The following is a 13,109-nucleotide window of genomic DNA, read 5'->3' on the forward strand; positions in this document are numbered from 1 at the left end:
ATAGCTTAGCTCACTGCAGTGCAGCAGCCACAATCTCCTCTCTGGGATCTCACACCCTCGGACATTGCCATTAAAGCATGATTTGAATTACGGTAGCAGTACATGCCAGCTGAGTCAATATGTTGTATGTTTTCTAAAGAACGTATTAAGAAGATCATCATGGGGGTATGTGAAAACATATTTTATCACAGTCACTAATGTTTGAGAATGACTTTCTAAGCAAAGAAGATTTGGAACCCAAGGGACAGGAACAAGCTCCTTATTTACAGGCTGCCTTCTCTCAAGCATCTTTGGAAGCATTAGCTAATTATGCACATTGATAAACACTAACAGAATTGGCATGTGATCTAAAACTCTGCTCTCCCTGTACATTGTGGATGGCTTCATTGATTTTGCTGACATAATTGCTAATTTAACTGGTTGAATCCAAAGAATAATGTGATCCTTTGGAAACTTGGCATTAAAAAGCCAAAATCTAATAGAAGCCAGAGAATTTAGCTTCTGTAATCTCATATTCCTTTAAGAAATCCAACTGTTTATTGCATGTTGTTTTCTGGCTTTTGCTTTGCAAACAGACAAGCTCAGTTTTACCATGATGATTAAACATAACAAATAATTTAAAATGCAGTTCATGTCAGCCAATTTCTTTTGAGTAAATATGTCCCTTTGCACCTGCAATCTCAGCTTTATCTCATTTATGCCTTCAATTCTTGTCAATATTTTGCCCTAAAATGTGAGTCACCCTCTTGTTGCAAAGCTCCCCATTGCCAAGTTACTGAAACTCCACAGCCTACAATTTTTTTAAATCAATCAGATTCACAGCAGGTTTTTTTAATAAAAAAACCCGAAACCAACACAAACCAACACAAAACACTACAGAGCTGCAGAAGAAACGAAAAAATAGTGCAAAGTGTATAGAAAAGCCCTAAAAGGGAAGGATCTAAAAGGGAAGGATTCCAATACAATGAAGGTGTATGTGTGTACAAGGGAAACTATATACAGTACAGTGGTAATTTGGTTCTTGAACTTAATCTGTTCCAGGAGTCTGTGTGACTCCTGAAACCATTCAAAAACCAAGGTGCAGCTTTTGAATGGCTACAGGAACTTCCCACTCAAGCAGAAGCCGCAGAAGCCGTGTCGGAAGTTTGGCTTCCGAAAAACGTTCATAAACCGGAACACTTACTTTTGGGTTTGTGGCGTTCGGGAGTCAATTTGTTTGACAACTAAGCCATTCGGGAACCAAGGTACCACTGTAGTGATCATTCGGAGATCACAGGAGATCAATCAAACACATAGTAGTAGGTTCAATGGCTCAAGTCTGACTTGGTATTAAGCAGCATCTTCTTTCCAGTGCAAACAAACCGAGGCCATTCTGGCTTGTATCCAACAAAGCTGTTACACAAGCAAATGAACTTTCCCTCCTAACCTGCTCCCAGTGTACTCCGCCTCCTCCTGCAAATTATATCTGCTTGGGGTTTTCCTCTAGCCCTCCAGGACAGGTTGGAAGTGTTGTGAGGGGGTGGGCAGGGGGAGGAGAGAGAGGGAAAGTTCCACTGCCAGAAAATTTTAAAATCTATCCCCCCTCCCTTAAGGTTGAAATCCCTCTCCCTCAAAAAAATAAAATAAAAAAATACCACACACACAACAGAACTCTAGGCAATATGCAGCATAAATCTAATCAACAATAAATCATTTCCCTGACAAGCTCAGGAGAACTGGGAAAAGTTGATACTGGCTTCTTTATCCTTCTTTAGAGGGGGAAAAAGAGGAAAAATTCATTATGGAAACAAAGAGTATGGCATTCTTTTTGTCACCTCTTGATGATAGCTAACAATGTAATTTGTTGACTGCTACTGGCTTAAGTTAACAGCCAGCCTAGGATAATGAAAATCAGATAATGAAAGTTCAGGGAACACAAAGTTCTTATTTTAATCCCCACCTGAAGCAGGTTTCCACCTGGGGAAATGAATAAATTTCATATACAGAGGAAAAGTTCAGAAAAATAATTTCTACAAAATATATCTAAGATCTCGGCAGGGGGAAAAATAGATGAGCAGTCAATCAGACTACAAGCTACAATTTGGAATGTAGTGGTACATATCATCTCCATGGCGTCAGATCTATGGACAGGTTTTCCCGTATTTCTCTGGATGTCATCTACATAATGTTCCAGAAATAATTGTTTTCCTTAAAAAAACCGTTGATGTATTTTTGCTACTCTTGGACCTTAATGAACAGCCCCCTCCCCAAATGATCTAGGAAGCTGGCAATAAACACTGACCTCCCACTCTACATTGAGCAAGTGATATCTGGTTTTACGTCTGATCTCTTTCCTTCCTATCTTGATATCTAGTTTTCTGAATCTGTTCTGGTGTGTTTTATACTTTCTCTAAGGTTTCCTAAATGACATTAGTGGCAATTTTGGTAAGTAGTCCAATAGCTGAAATTGCAAAGCATTTGGCACCACAGCTTAGCTCTTTGACAAGCTGCTTTATTTTATATGTCTTCATCCAATCTTTCTTTGAATGATTAATTAAGAACTGAGCTATGTTGCAAAAATACTGCCCTATGTATCAGCAAACTCAGCTCTTGAACAGAAAAACAACACAAAAATCGCAAATACATGCACAGGTCTTCTCGTGTACATGGCTCCATGTACTGTCTAATAAATAGAGGAAAACATGCACATGAAATGCCTTGTGGATGCACTATCATATGTTTAACATAAACATGTGCTCATGTTAATGTTTCGTTCATATGCAAAATCTATCAGCAAAACCTCATGAATAAGCCAGGTAACTCTTTTCAAGGCATTGGACTCCAACCTCTAGTAAACAAATCTAGGCATTTAAAGGTCAGGCAGATGCTTCAGTTTTTGTTGCTGCTGCTGACAATGACTATAATTACAAAAAACTTCAAAACAGGCTGAAAACACAATCAGGAATGGAGATTACCCAGGTGATAATATTACCTAAACATTTCCGCTAAAAGGAGACAGAACACACCTCCAGTTTAACCTTCCAGAGCCTGTGAATGTTCCACCTGCCTGATTCAGTGCCACCCCTGTGGAAGCAACATTATCTGTACAAACTGAACACCAAAACGGAATGTTGATGTTCAAATTTGGGAGAATAATTGAATTTACTTTCTCCTATCTTCCTACTGGAATGAGACCAAGGGAAATATAAAAATATGTTCTCCATCGTCTGAAGATTTCCCTCATTTAAACTATTTCATTACCATAAATCTCACCCAAGCACAACTTTATGACAACTTTCTTTTTCTTACATAAATTGTTCATGTTATAGGGCTCATTTGAAAGTGACATCCAAGGTGATGGCCCTTTCTTATAAGCCTTTAAGTTCATCAGACAAATCCCTTGCTTTTATGGGTACAGATATGTTCCATGTTCCTTTTCTTTTAATCTTAGTTAACTCCATTTCTCAAAATATTAATAGGAGCAAGTATACACTAGTTTACACTAGTATACAAGTGTTTAATGTTGTAGTGCATTTTTTCTCAATCCCTGAAGAAAAGCAAATGGAAATTACATCCTAGGAGTCTTGTTTGACCACCTATGGATTGCTAGGACAATGGCCCAAGTTCATTTCTTCCAATCTCCATTAAATGGCATGTTTGCTCTCTGCTTAAACGTAGATCTGTTAGCATCAATGGTTTCCTTGATTCCAATGACTCTGTTACAATAAAATGATTTACCCCCCTAAGTGCTATCACTGAAAACAATGTGGGGATTTTAGAATCAAGCTGAGTTACACTGCTGTTCAATTTATCAACAGAGATGGCAAGTCTCTAGGCCACACTCCAATCTCAAACTGCGTCTTCACTTGATGCTGAGCTTCATGTTAACTTTGAATTCATGGTGAGAATACACTGCTTCTATTTCCACTTTCCAAGCCAGTGTTTGTATATTCACAGTAGTCCACGTTCCCTACATTTTTATTTTTATTTTTATTTCTCTGGTGTTTCTTTTGAGCTGTGGGAGAATTGCCTGAACAGAAGACATTCATAGGCAAAAAAATATAATTGGGTAGTTGCGTATGTGCAGGAATTAAATAACAACCCAGAAATTGGATGAAACATTCAGATATGCATGATATCATTGCTATCCTATGTTGGATCATAAAAGACTTAGATGCATTATTTGAAGGAATGCCTTTCCTTCTATCACCCTGATTTCTTATAGTTCCATCAGGGACACGGGTGGCGCTGTGACCTAAACCACTGAGCCTCTTGGCCTTGTCAATCGGAAGGTTGGCAGTTTGAATTCGTGTGACAGGGTAAGCTCCCGTTGCTCTGTCCCAGCTTCTGTCAACCTAGCAGTTTGAAAGCACACCAGTGCAAGTAGATAAATAGGTACCGGTGCGATGGGAAAGTAAACAACATTTCTGTGTGCTCTGGCACTCATAACGGTCCTCCGTGTGCCAGTAGCGGTTTGGTCATGCTGGCCACATGACTTGGAAAGCTGTCTGTGGACAAACGCCGGCTCCCTTGGTCTGAAAAGTGAGACGAGCACTGCACCCAATTGTTGCCTTTGACTGGACTTATCTGTCCAGGGGTCCTTTACTTTACCTTACCTTATAGTCCCACCACATAAGATAGAACCTTTTCTGTGGTGGTACATTGGCTGGGAAATTTCTTCCCCAGGATATAGCTGCTGCTGACATTGCTTATTTTTGGGCGCTGCCTAAAAATATATTTCACCAAGGCTATTGTAGTGAGCTGTTTAGTTAGTTCAATTGTGCATTAATATTTATCCTAATGTCTCTATATAATAAAAATGTTAATGTCATCACACAAGCCTCCATTGGAGATTTTGGAGTGCCTCAATACAATCCTGGATTTGCACGAAATCAGGGTTGGGGAGGAGGCAAAAGACAAGGCAGCTTACACAACAGCAGGGGCCATGCGGCATAGGCAACCTTTGGCTCCCAGATGTTTTGGAACTACGACTCCCATGATCCCTAGCTAACAGGGCCAGTGGTCAGGAATCATGGGAGTTGTAGTTCCAAAACATCTGGGAGCCAAAGGTTGCCTATGCCTTAGGAGCAAGAAGGGATGGACAATGAGAGGAGGAAGTGGTTTAAAACAACGGCAGAAGTTAAAATGTCAGTAAAAGAGGGAGCTAAGAGGGAAATGGTGGATTTAAACAAAGTCAGAGGTTTGAACAAAATACTATGGGATTTTTGACAGCTCTGCATCCTTTATCTCTTACATGAAGTACCTGGAATGGAAGAGGGAGATTTGAGTACAACAAATAGAGAGGAACACTGAAACGGAAAAAACAACAACAATGGCAGAAATTTGAGTAAAGTGAGGGTGCAGGAACACTGAGAGGAAAATAGGGGGTGTTGAATTTTCTCTTGTGGCTGTTTTATATTGCCATTTGTTCTTAAATTCTTAAACTTTATATTGTAACCTGCCTTGGGGATGCTTGATGGAAAGGTAGGATTGAAATGTTTCCGTCAACAAATATTGTGACAACTGATTCACACAAGGTGAATTATACCGCTGTCCGTGAATCCCTCAGACAAATTATGTATTTCACTTCCTTGATGCTATGGCGGGTTGGTTTGCACAGACATAAGTGCACTGTTGTTTAACTGTGCTAAAGATTAATTCTGCCAAAATGCAAACAGTAAAAGAAGCCAAGCAGTGATTTACTTGAGTGATTGTAAACTATAGTTCTGCCTCTGAGCATTAACAGGGAACAAAGTGGTGAAACATGAAAGTGCCACTTTTTCAGTCATTTTGCAAAGTATAACCTTACTTTAAAGGCTTCAGGTTGCCTTCACACTGGCACAAACAAGCAATTGCTAGCAACATGTCATGGTTCTTACCATTGGTTAACATCTGACAAAGGGTATGATTTTAAGCTTTCAGAACAGATGTGTTAACTAATGCGTTAAAATGGTTGTGGAGGCAGGATGCTGCACTTACATCCTGATACTGAGCTGCAGTCGGCAAGTATCCGTGAGGGAGACTGTGCATATACTTCTTTCTTTGACAGAAACTAGTTTGATTGAAATATTATCATTTTTGCTTTGCTTCCAAAGGGCAATGCATCTTCTGTTAACAACGTCTATTTGCGTGTGAATATTCTGCTAATATATTAAGGCAGATGTAAGAACAGCTTTGCTAACAGGGTGGTGCTGAAAATAGAAACCTTACAGAGACTCCCCCCCCCCATTACTATCTACAAAGTGGCTTTTGCAACAGAATAACTGGATTACACTTTTGTTCTGACAAACAGCATTTTATTTTCTTCAGAGAGACTAAGCAAATTAGACTGCTGAGCTAGTTGGGTCAGTGTAAGCATATAAGCATGTGGAGCAAAGAGGAACAGTGTTTCATTTGTGTCATCGTGGCCATGCTGAGCAAAGAGGATCAGCATAACAGCATAGTTTGCTCAACATAAGCTAACTATAGAGTGCTTAACAGAAGTTCTGCCAGCTATAAAGGACAGGCAGGAAGTGACAGGTAGACTTTCCAAGCACCTTGGTTTCCCCAAACTAGGTCCTACAAATATATTTTTAATAGGTAAATATATTTTAGCATGATTCTCAATAAAACAAGATCTTCTGCAGCCCTCAGGACTTTCCACATTGACAGACTTTTAGGATACTTTAGCACAATGTGAAAATGGCCCTTTGGAATGTCTTGCTCAAATCCATGAAAGGGTTTTGCAATAGCAATTAGAAAAAGACACAGAGTCAGAATTCCCTCTGGATTTGGATTTCCAGCTGTGCCACTCATTCGCTTCCTTTTCCTGGTCTAGACAAATCTCTCCCTCTCCCTCCCTCCCACTGGGGGTAGTAAGAGCAACCTACAAAAGAGGGGAACTTTGACATCACTGTCTTCAAAGTGTAGAAACCGAATTCCAAAGTTGAGCAAAGGGAATGCAGACAACCTCACCAGATAGGAAGGAAAATCCATCCTCACTAGAGCACAGGAAAAATAAAAGGTAACAGCTCCCTCTTGCCGGTTGGGAAAGATGCTTCTTCCTTTTGTATCAAGCTATTTAAAGCTATTTAAAGCTTTGTCTCCAGAGTTGAGAACTCCTCCTTGAGTGTCTTCTCTCACTTCTGATGAAACACTTAAAAGTTCAAACAGTATAAGCCACCTGGTGTCTCTTTTGGTTAAAGGCAGAAGCGAGGTAGTGGCAGCTTCCAATCATGTATGCCTGTCCGTTGCCAAGCCCTGCTGATGTATATACATATATTATGTCTAGTTTTATATTACCTATTTCCTGGCATCTTCTCTAACCTGGAAGGCACACATGTTGTTTCAGCTTGATGCTTTTTTTGTTGATGCAGCATGGAGCATCATTACTTGATAAGAAGAAAGGAAACTTAATGGTGCCTTTTATTGCTGAGCATTTTTGTCTCTCCAATCTCATTTCCTTGCTGGTCAGGCTCCATCTTTATGAGGCTGAATGACAACCACTTATTCCTGTTCGCAATGTCAAATATGTGTGAGGTTTTCAACAAAAATGTAGACACTCTCCACCTCCAATATTTTAAAAATGCTGATGGCTTAATGTTCTTAATGTCAAAAGGAAAATGAAAGTGTTCCCTTGGTCTCATGGATGGTGTCCTGTCCCACATTCCTTCCCCAAAATGCTCACTCTTCTCAGCTAGAAGGTTGTAGCACTTCTTCAGCACAGCCCTCAAACAATCTCCATTCATAACAAGACCTGAACACCATTACTCAAACAACAAGACCTACAAAACGGGCCCTTTCAGGTTCAACTGCTTTCAACCAGAGAATGACCAACAACTCAAAAGGTCATGCAGCTTCCAAATCTCAATGAGACACTTTTCCTAATAAACAGAACCACCCGTGAATCTCAGGTCCAGCATCAGGACCTGACATCCTTTAGCAGCTGATAGGGCCTCAGATCTCTAGCAAAACCCAACACAAATGCTTAGACCCTCTCAGTATGTCGGGATTAAGGGATAAACTACGAAGTAGAACTGAAGAGTAAACCAGAAGTCAGGACTGAAGAGCAACTAAATAAGAAAGGCACAATCAAATGCTCAAAAAGATCTTGTTGTTTGGGGAAAACTAATGGGAATAAGAAGGTTGCTGAACAACTCCAGGCATGCCTGGAAGAAGCGGACCATTTGGATCCCTTCCAGTTGGGATTCAGGCCTCATCATGGGACTGAAACTGCCTTGGTCACACTGGTCAATGATCTCCGGTGGGCTAGGGACAAAGGTGAGGGCTGTTTCCTAGTCCTGCTGGATCTCTCAGTGGCACCATCGACCATAACATCCTTCTGGACCGTCTAGAGGGGCTGGGAGCTGGGGGCACTGTTATACAGTGGTTCTGCTCCTTCCTCCTGGGCCATGTTCAGAAAGTGGTGGCGGGGGATGAGTCTTCAGACCCCTGGGTTCTCACTTGTGGGGTGCCTCAGGGTTCTGTCCTCTTCCCCATGCTTTTCAACATCTACATGCAGCCGCTGGGAGAGATCATCAGGGGGTTTGAGCTGGGTCTTCATCAGTATGCAGATGATATCCAGCTCTACCTCTCTTTAAAATCAGAACCAGTGAAGGCGGTAAAGGTCCTGTGTGAGTGCCTGGAGGATGGATGGCGGCTAACAGATTGAGGTTGAATCCTGACAATACAGAAGGACTGTTTGTGGGGGACAGGAGGCGGGCAGGTGTGGAGGACTCCCTGGTCCTGAATGGGGTAACTGTGCCCCTGAAGGACCAGGTGTGCAGCCTGGGAGTCATTTTGGACTCACAGATGTCCATGGAGGCACAGGTTAATTCTGTATCCAGGGCAGCTGTTTATCAGTTCCATCTGGTACGTAGGCTGAGACGCTACCTGCCTGCGGACTGTCTCGCCAGAGTGGTGCATGCTCTAGTTATCTCTCGCTTGGACTACTGCAATGCGCTCTACGTGGGGCTACCTTTGAAGGTGACCCAGAAATTACAACTAATCCAGAATGTGGCAGCTAGACAGGTGACTGGGAGCAGCCGCCAAGACCACATAACACCTACATTGACTCCCAGTACGTTTGACACAACGTTATTGACACATAACATTGACTCCCAGTACGTTTCCAAGCACAATTCAAAAAGTTGGTGCTGACCTTTAAAGCCCTAAACGGCCTTGCTCCAGTGTCTCCACCCCCATCATTCTGCTCAGACACTGAGTTTCAGCACCAAGGGCCTTCTGGCGGTTCCCTCACTGCGAGAAGCCAAGTTACAGAGAAGGCAGAGGGCCTTCTCGGTAGTGGCACCCGCCCTGTGGAACACCCTCTCACCAGATGTCAAAGAGAAAAACAACTACCAGACTTTTAGAAGACATCCGAAGGCTGCCCTGTTTAGGGAAGCTTTTACTGTTTGATAAAATTATTATTATTATTATTATTATTATTATTATTATTATTATTAGGTGCTTCCTGTCCAGGAGGTTCCACTAGTCAGCTTTGGAGGGATGAATCTTGGGGCAGAGTATACCAAACTACCTTAGGCAGATGCTGCAATGTGAAGTTCAGTAGCCTGTCACATGGGGCAGCTGCACATAGACCCAAAGGTTAAGCCTGGCAGCTCTTAAAACTGTTAGAAATAGTAAGTCATCACTTATAAGAATCTTAGGGACGCGGGTGGTGCTGTGGGTTAAACCACAGAGCCTAGGGCTTGCCGATCAGAAGGTTGGTGGTTCGAATCCCCGTGACAGGGTGAACTCCCATTGCTCGGTCCTAGCTCTTGCCAACTTAGCAGTTTGAAAATATGTCAAAGTGCAAGTAGACAAATAGGTACCGCTACAGCGGGAAGGTAAACGGTGTTTCCGTGTGCTGCTCTGGTTCGCCATGCTGGCCACATGACCTGGAAGCTGTACGCCGGCTCCCTCAGCCAATAATGCAAGATGAGCACCGCAAACCCAGAGTCGGTCATGACTGGACCTAATGGTCAGGGGTCCCTTTTCCTTTACCTACAAGAATCTTATATTTATCATGCTTTAATTTTCACTCTTTCTCAGCAGCCTCGGAAGCCTATTAGGCAGAAAGCTGGGACAGATAGACAGATGATAGATAGAGTGTGTTTCCACCATATTTCTAGCAAACAGATGAGACGGGAGCTTCCTCTTAGAGGAGGACATGCTTGGTTGAGCTGGTGTGCCTGGGTATGCTATTCCATGCAGCAAGGATAGCCACCTGGCTGCACTCTTTCTCTTGCCTCTTTACTCAGCCCCTTCTTAGGGGCAAATGATGCTGCAGGGGCTCTTCAAGGCAGTGCAGTCTCAAGCAGGTCACGTGCCCTGGTGCTGAGGGGTGGAGATCGCTTCGGCGCCCCCGCCCTCGCAGGGCGTAGCATGGTTTGCGCGCCCTGGCGCACCACACCACTGGGGGTCTACCTAGAGCCGGTCCTGCTTCAAGGATCCAGTCCTACCTGGAAATGTCAGAGATGGAACCAGGGACCTTTTGCATGCAAAGTAGAGGCTCAGGCACTCAGCTATGGCCCTTCCCTATAAATGTGGGAGCAGACTTTCAAACCTGTGCTTCAGGGTGTTCATGTTTGTGATTATCTAGTTTCAGCCTAGAGACAAACAGCAGATATCCATAACATGAATCCATACCACTATAGTCGTACCTTGGGTCCCAAACGCCTTGTTACTCGGGACGTTTTGGCTCCCGAATGCCACAAACCCAGAAGTGAGTGTTCCGGTTTGTAAACGTTCTTTGGAACCCAAACATCTGATGGGGTTTCTGTGGCTTCCGGTTGGCTGCAGGAGCTTTTGCAGCAAATCAGAAGCCACGCTTTGGTTTCTGAACGTTTTCCGATTCCGAAGTCGGATTCCGTTCAACTTCCAATGTACGAATGTATTCACAAATATGTTTATATTTTCAGATAGGTTAGTACATTTGGGTTAACATCAATCACAATTCAAGTAAAAAATTGATAAGAAACAATGTACCTAAGATTTATCTCCATCGCTCACAGAAGATGAAGCATACAACAGTTTTACCTTCTCTCCAAACTACTCTGCACCAATTACTCTGTAAAGCCTGTTATTGCCAGTTCTGTGACTGAGCTATCATGTCAGAAGTACACATTGTAAACATATATGCACTGCATGGTTGTGACAATTTTTTGTAAAGTGGTGGAATCCTGCCAGCTATGAATGGATAAACCCCATTTATTTCTCTGAGATTTATGCTTGAATAAGCAGATGGTACATTGCCGTCTAAAGTTACAGAACCCAATTTTTGCTAGAATAGAAGATGATAGGGATCATTATCTTTTGCATCAATCAAATAGGTGCTATTTACCATCCTTCCAATAGAGAGAGAATTTTTCACAAGCCTTCTGCTTATAAATATACATCCATCTTTGACTTGAGTCATGCTAGGCACCTGTGTAGTCCCGTACCTTCCATTTACTTTTAGCCCGCCTACCCCTGTTGCTGAAATGAGCTCATCAACCAAACTACTCACCTTTACTTTTCACCTTGGGAAATATCGAGACCTTTTTTTTCCAGGGGTGGGGATGGAAGGAAGGGGGAAAGATTCAGGCAATCTAAGAACTGCATTCAAAGGTGCTGTCTGGTCTTTAAACCCAGTATTCATACCTCAGAGACATTGATCCTCCCCTCTTGAAACGAACACGTTGTGGGATCATGAGTGCAGAGGTTTCGATATTTACACCAGTGGCAACGAAAAGCACTGTTCACACAAGACAGGCACCTGCCAAGAAAGGAATAAAGGACCTTTAGGTTTCAGTCTGGGCAAATGTGCTTATTGACAAATGTATAATTATTACCGAAGAGCCAGTTAATGATACTATTGACATATCAACAAAATTTATGGATGATAGAAAGCTCATTAAACATTTACACATTTGGTTAACATAAGGTAAAGGTAAAGGGACCCCTGACCATTAGGTCCAGTCGTGACCGACTCTGGGGTTGCGCGCTCATCTCGCATTATTGGCCGAGGAAGCCGGCGTATAGCTTCCAGGTCATGTGGCCAGCATGACTAAGCCGCTTCTGAGCGAACCAGAGCAGCACACGGAAACGCCGTTTACCTTCCCGCTGTAGCGGTTCCTATTTATCTACTTGCATTTTGACGTGCTTTCGAACTGCTAGGTTGGCAGGAGCTGGGACCAAGCAACGGGAGCTCACCCCGTCACAGGGATTCGAACCGCCAACCTTCTGATCAGCAAAGCCCCCCTTAAATATGATTTACTAGGTGAATATTTATTACATTATTGTGTCCATGATATTGCCAATTTTGTGCCTTTTTCATTTTTAATGTCAGCCTTGACTGCCAAATGTCTTTCTTCCGTGCTTCTAGCAAGTGTCAAAATTTAAAATCAACAGATGGGCAGTGGGATTGCAGAATAATGTGAAATTATCTAAAATAAAACTTAAGAAAAATTAATGTTTCTGCATTGCAGGCCTATGCTGACAGACCTACACTGATGATAGGATGCAATTGCAATATACAGTGGTACCTTGGTTTAAGAACAGTCCTGTTTACGAATGATTCGGTTTATGAACTCCGCAAAACCGGAAGTAGTGTCCCGGTTTGCAAACTTTACCTTGGTCTAAGAATGGCTAAGAACGGAATCTGAACAGTGGAAGAGAGCGCCTTGGTTAAGAATGGTTTCAGTTTAAGAACGGACTTCTGGAATGCATTAAGTTCGTAAACCAAGGTACCACTGTACTTAGCATTTATATTGCACTTTCTAAGTGTTCGAAGTGGTTCACATACATAATCTCAGTAAATATTACAGCACCCCAGTAAGGTAGGTTAGTATTATTATCTCCATACTGCAATTCAGGACTGAGTCAGAGGGAATAGTGTGTTCAACCTCTGAATTCCATGACTATGGGTTTTGTATAGTAAATTGCAATTTCAAGGCTAGCCTTCATGTGATAGCTACCGCTGTGTGTAGAAAAAGGAAAACCATGCCAAAATAATTTGAGTCAAATTATTTTTGGTTCATGATGACTATCTTCCCTTCCCTTAACTTTGCAGTGCTTAGGTCTGCAAAACTCAATTGGTCAATGCAAAATTAAGGGTGGTCATTTTCACTGTTTGTATACTGAGGGTTTTTCTCTGTGATTGTAGTATC

At 42.3% G+C, this 13,109-nt stretch overlaps 1 protein-coding gene across 2 annotated transcripts in view; it reads right to left on the reverse strand.

Moving 5' to 3' along the window:
• PLXNA2 (plexin A2) overlaps positions 1–13,109 on the reverse strand; it is a 399,133-nt gene that overhangs the window by 132,537 nt on the left and 253,487 nt on the right. For both annotated transcript variants that reach the window (XM_060277140.2, XM_035123148.3), the window contains exon 9: positions 11,602–11,716. In XM_060277140.2, coding sequence (XP_060133123.1) covers positions 11,602–11,716 — 115 coding nt within the window. The remainder of the gene's footprint in view (positions 1–11,601; positions 11,717–13,109) is intronic.

The sequence above is a fragment of the Zootoca vivipara genome, chromosome 7 (assembly GCF_965207765.1).
Source record: "Zootoca vivipara chromosome 7, rZooViv2.hap1.1, whole genome shotgun sequence".
NCBI classification, from domain to species: domain Eukaryota; kingdom Metazoa; phylum Chordata; class Lepidosauria; order Squamata; family Lacertidae; genus Zootoca; species Zootoca vivipara.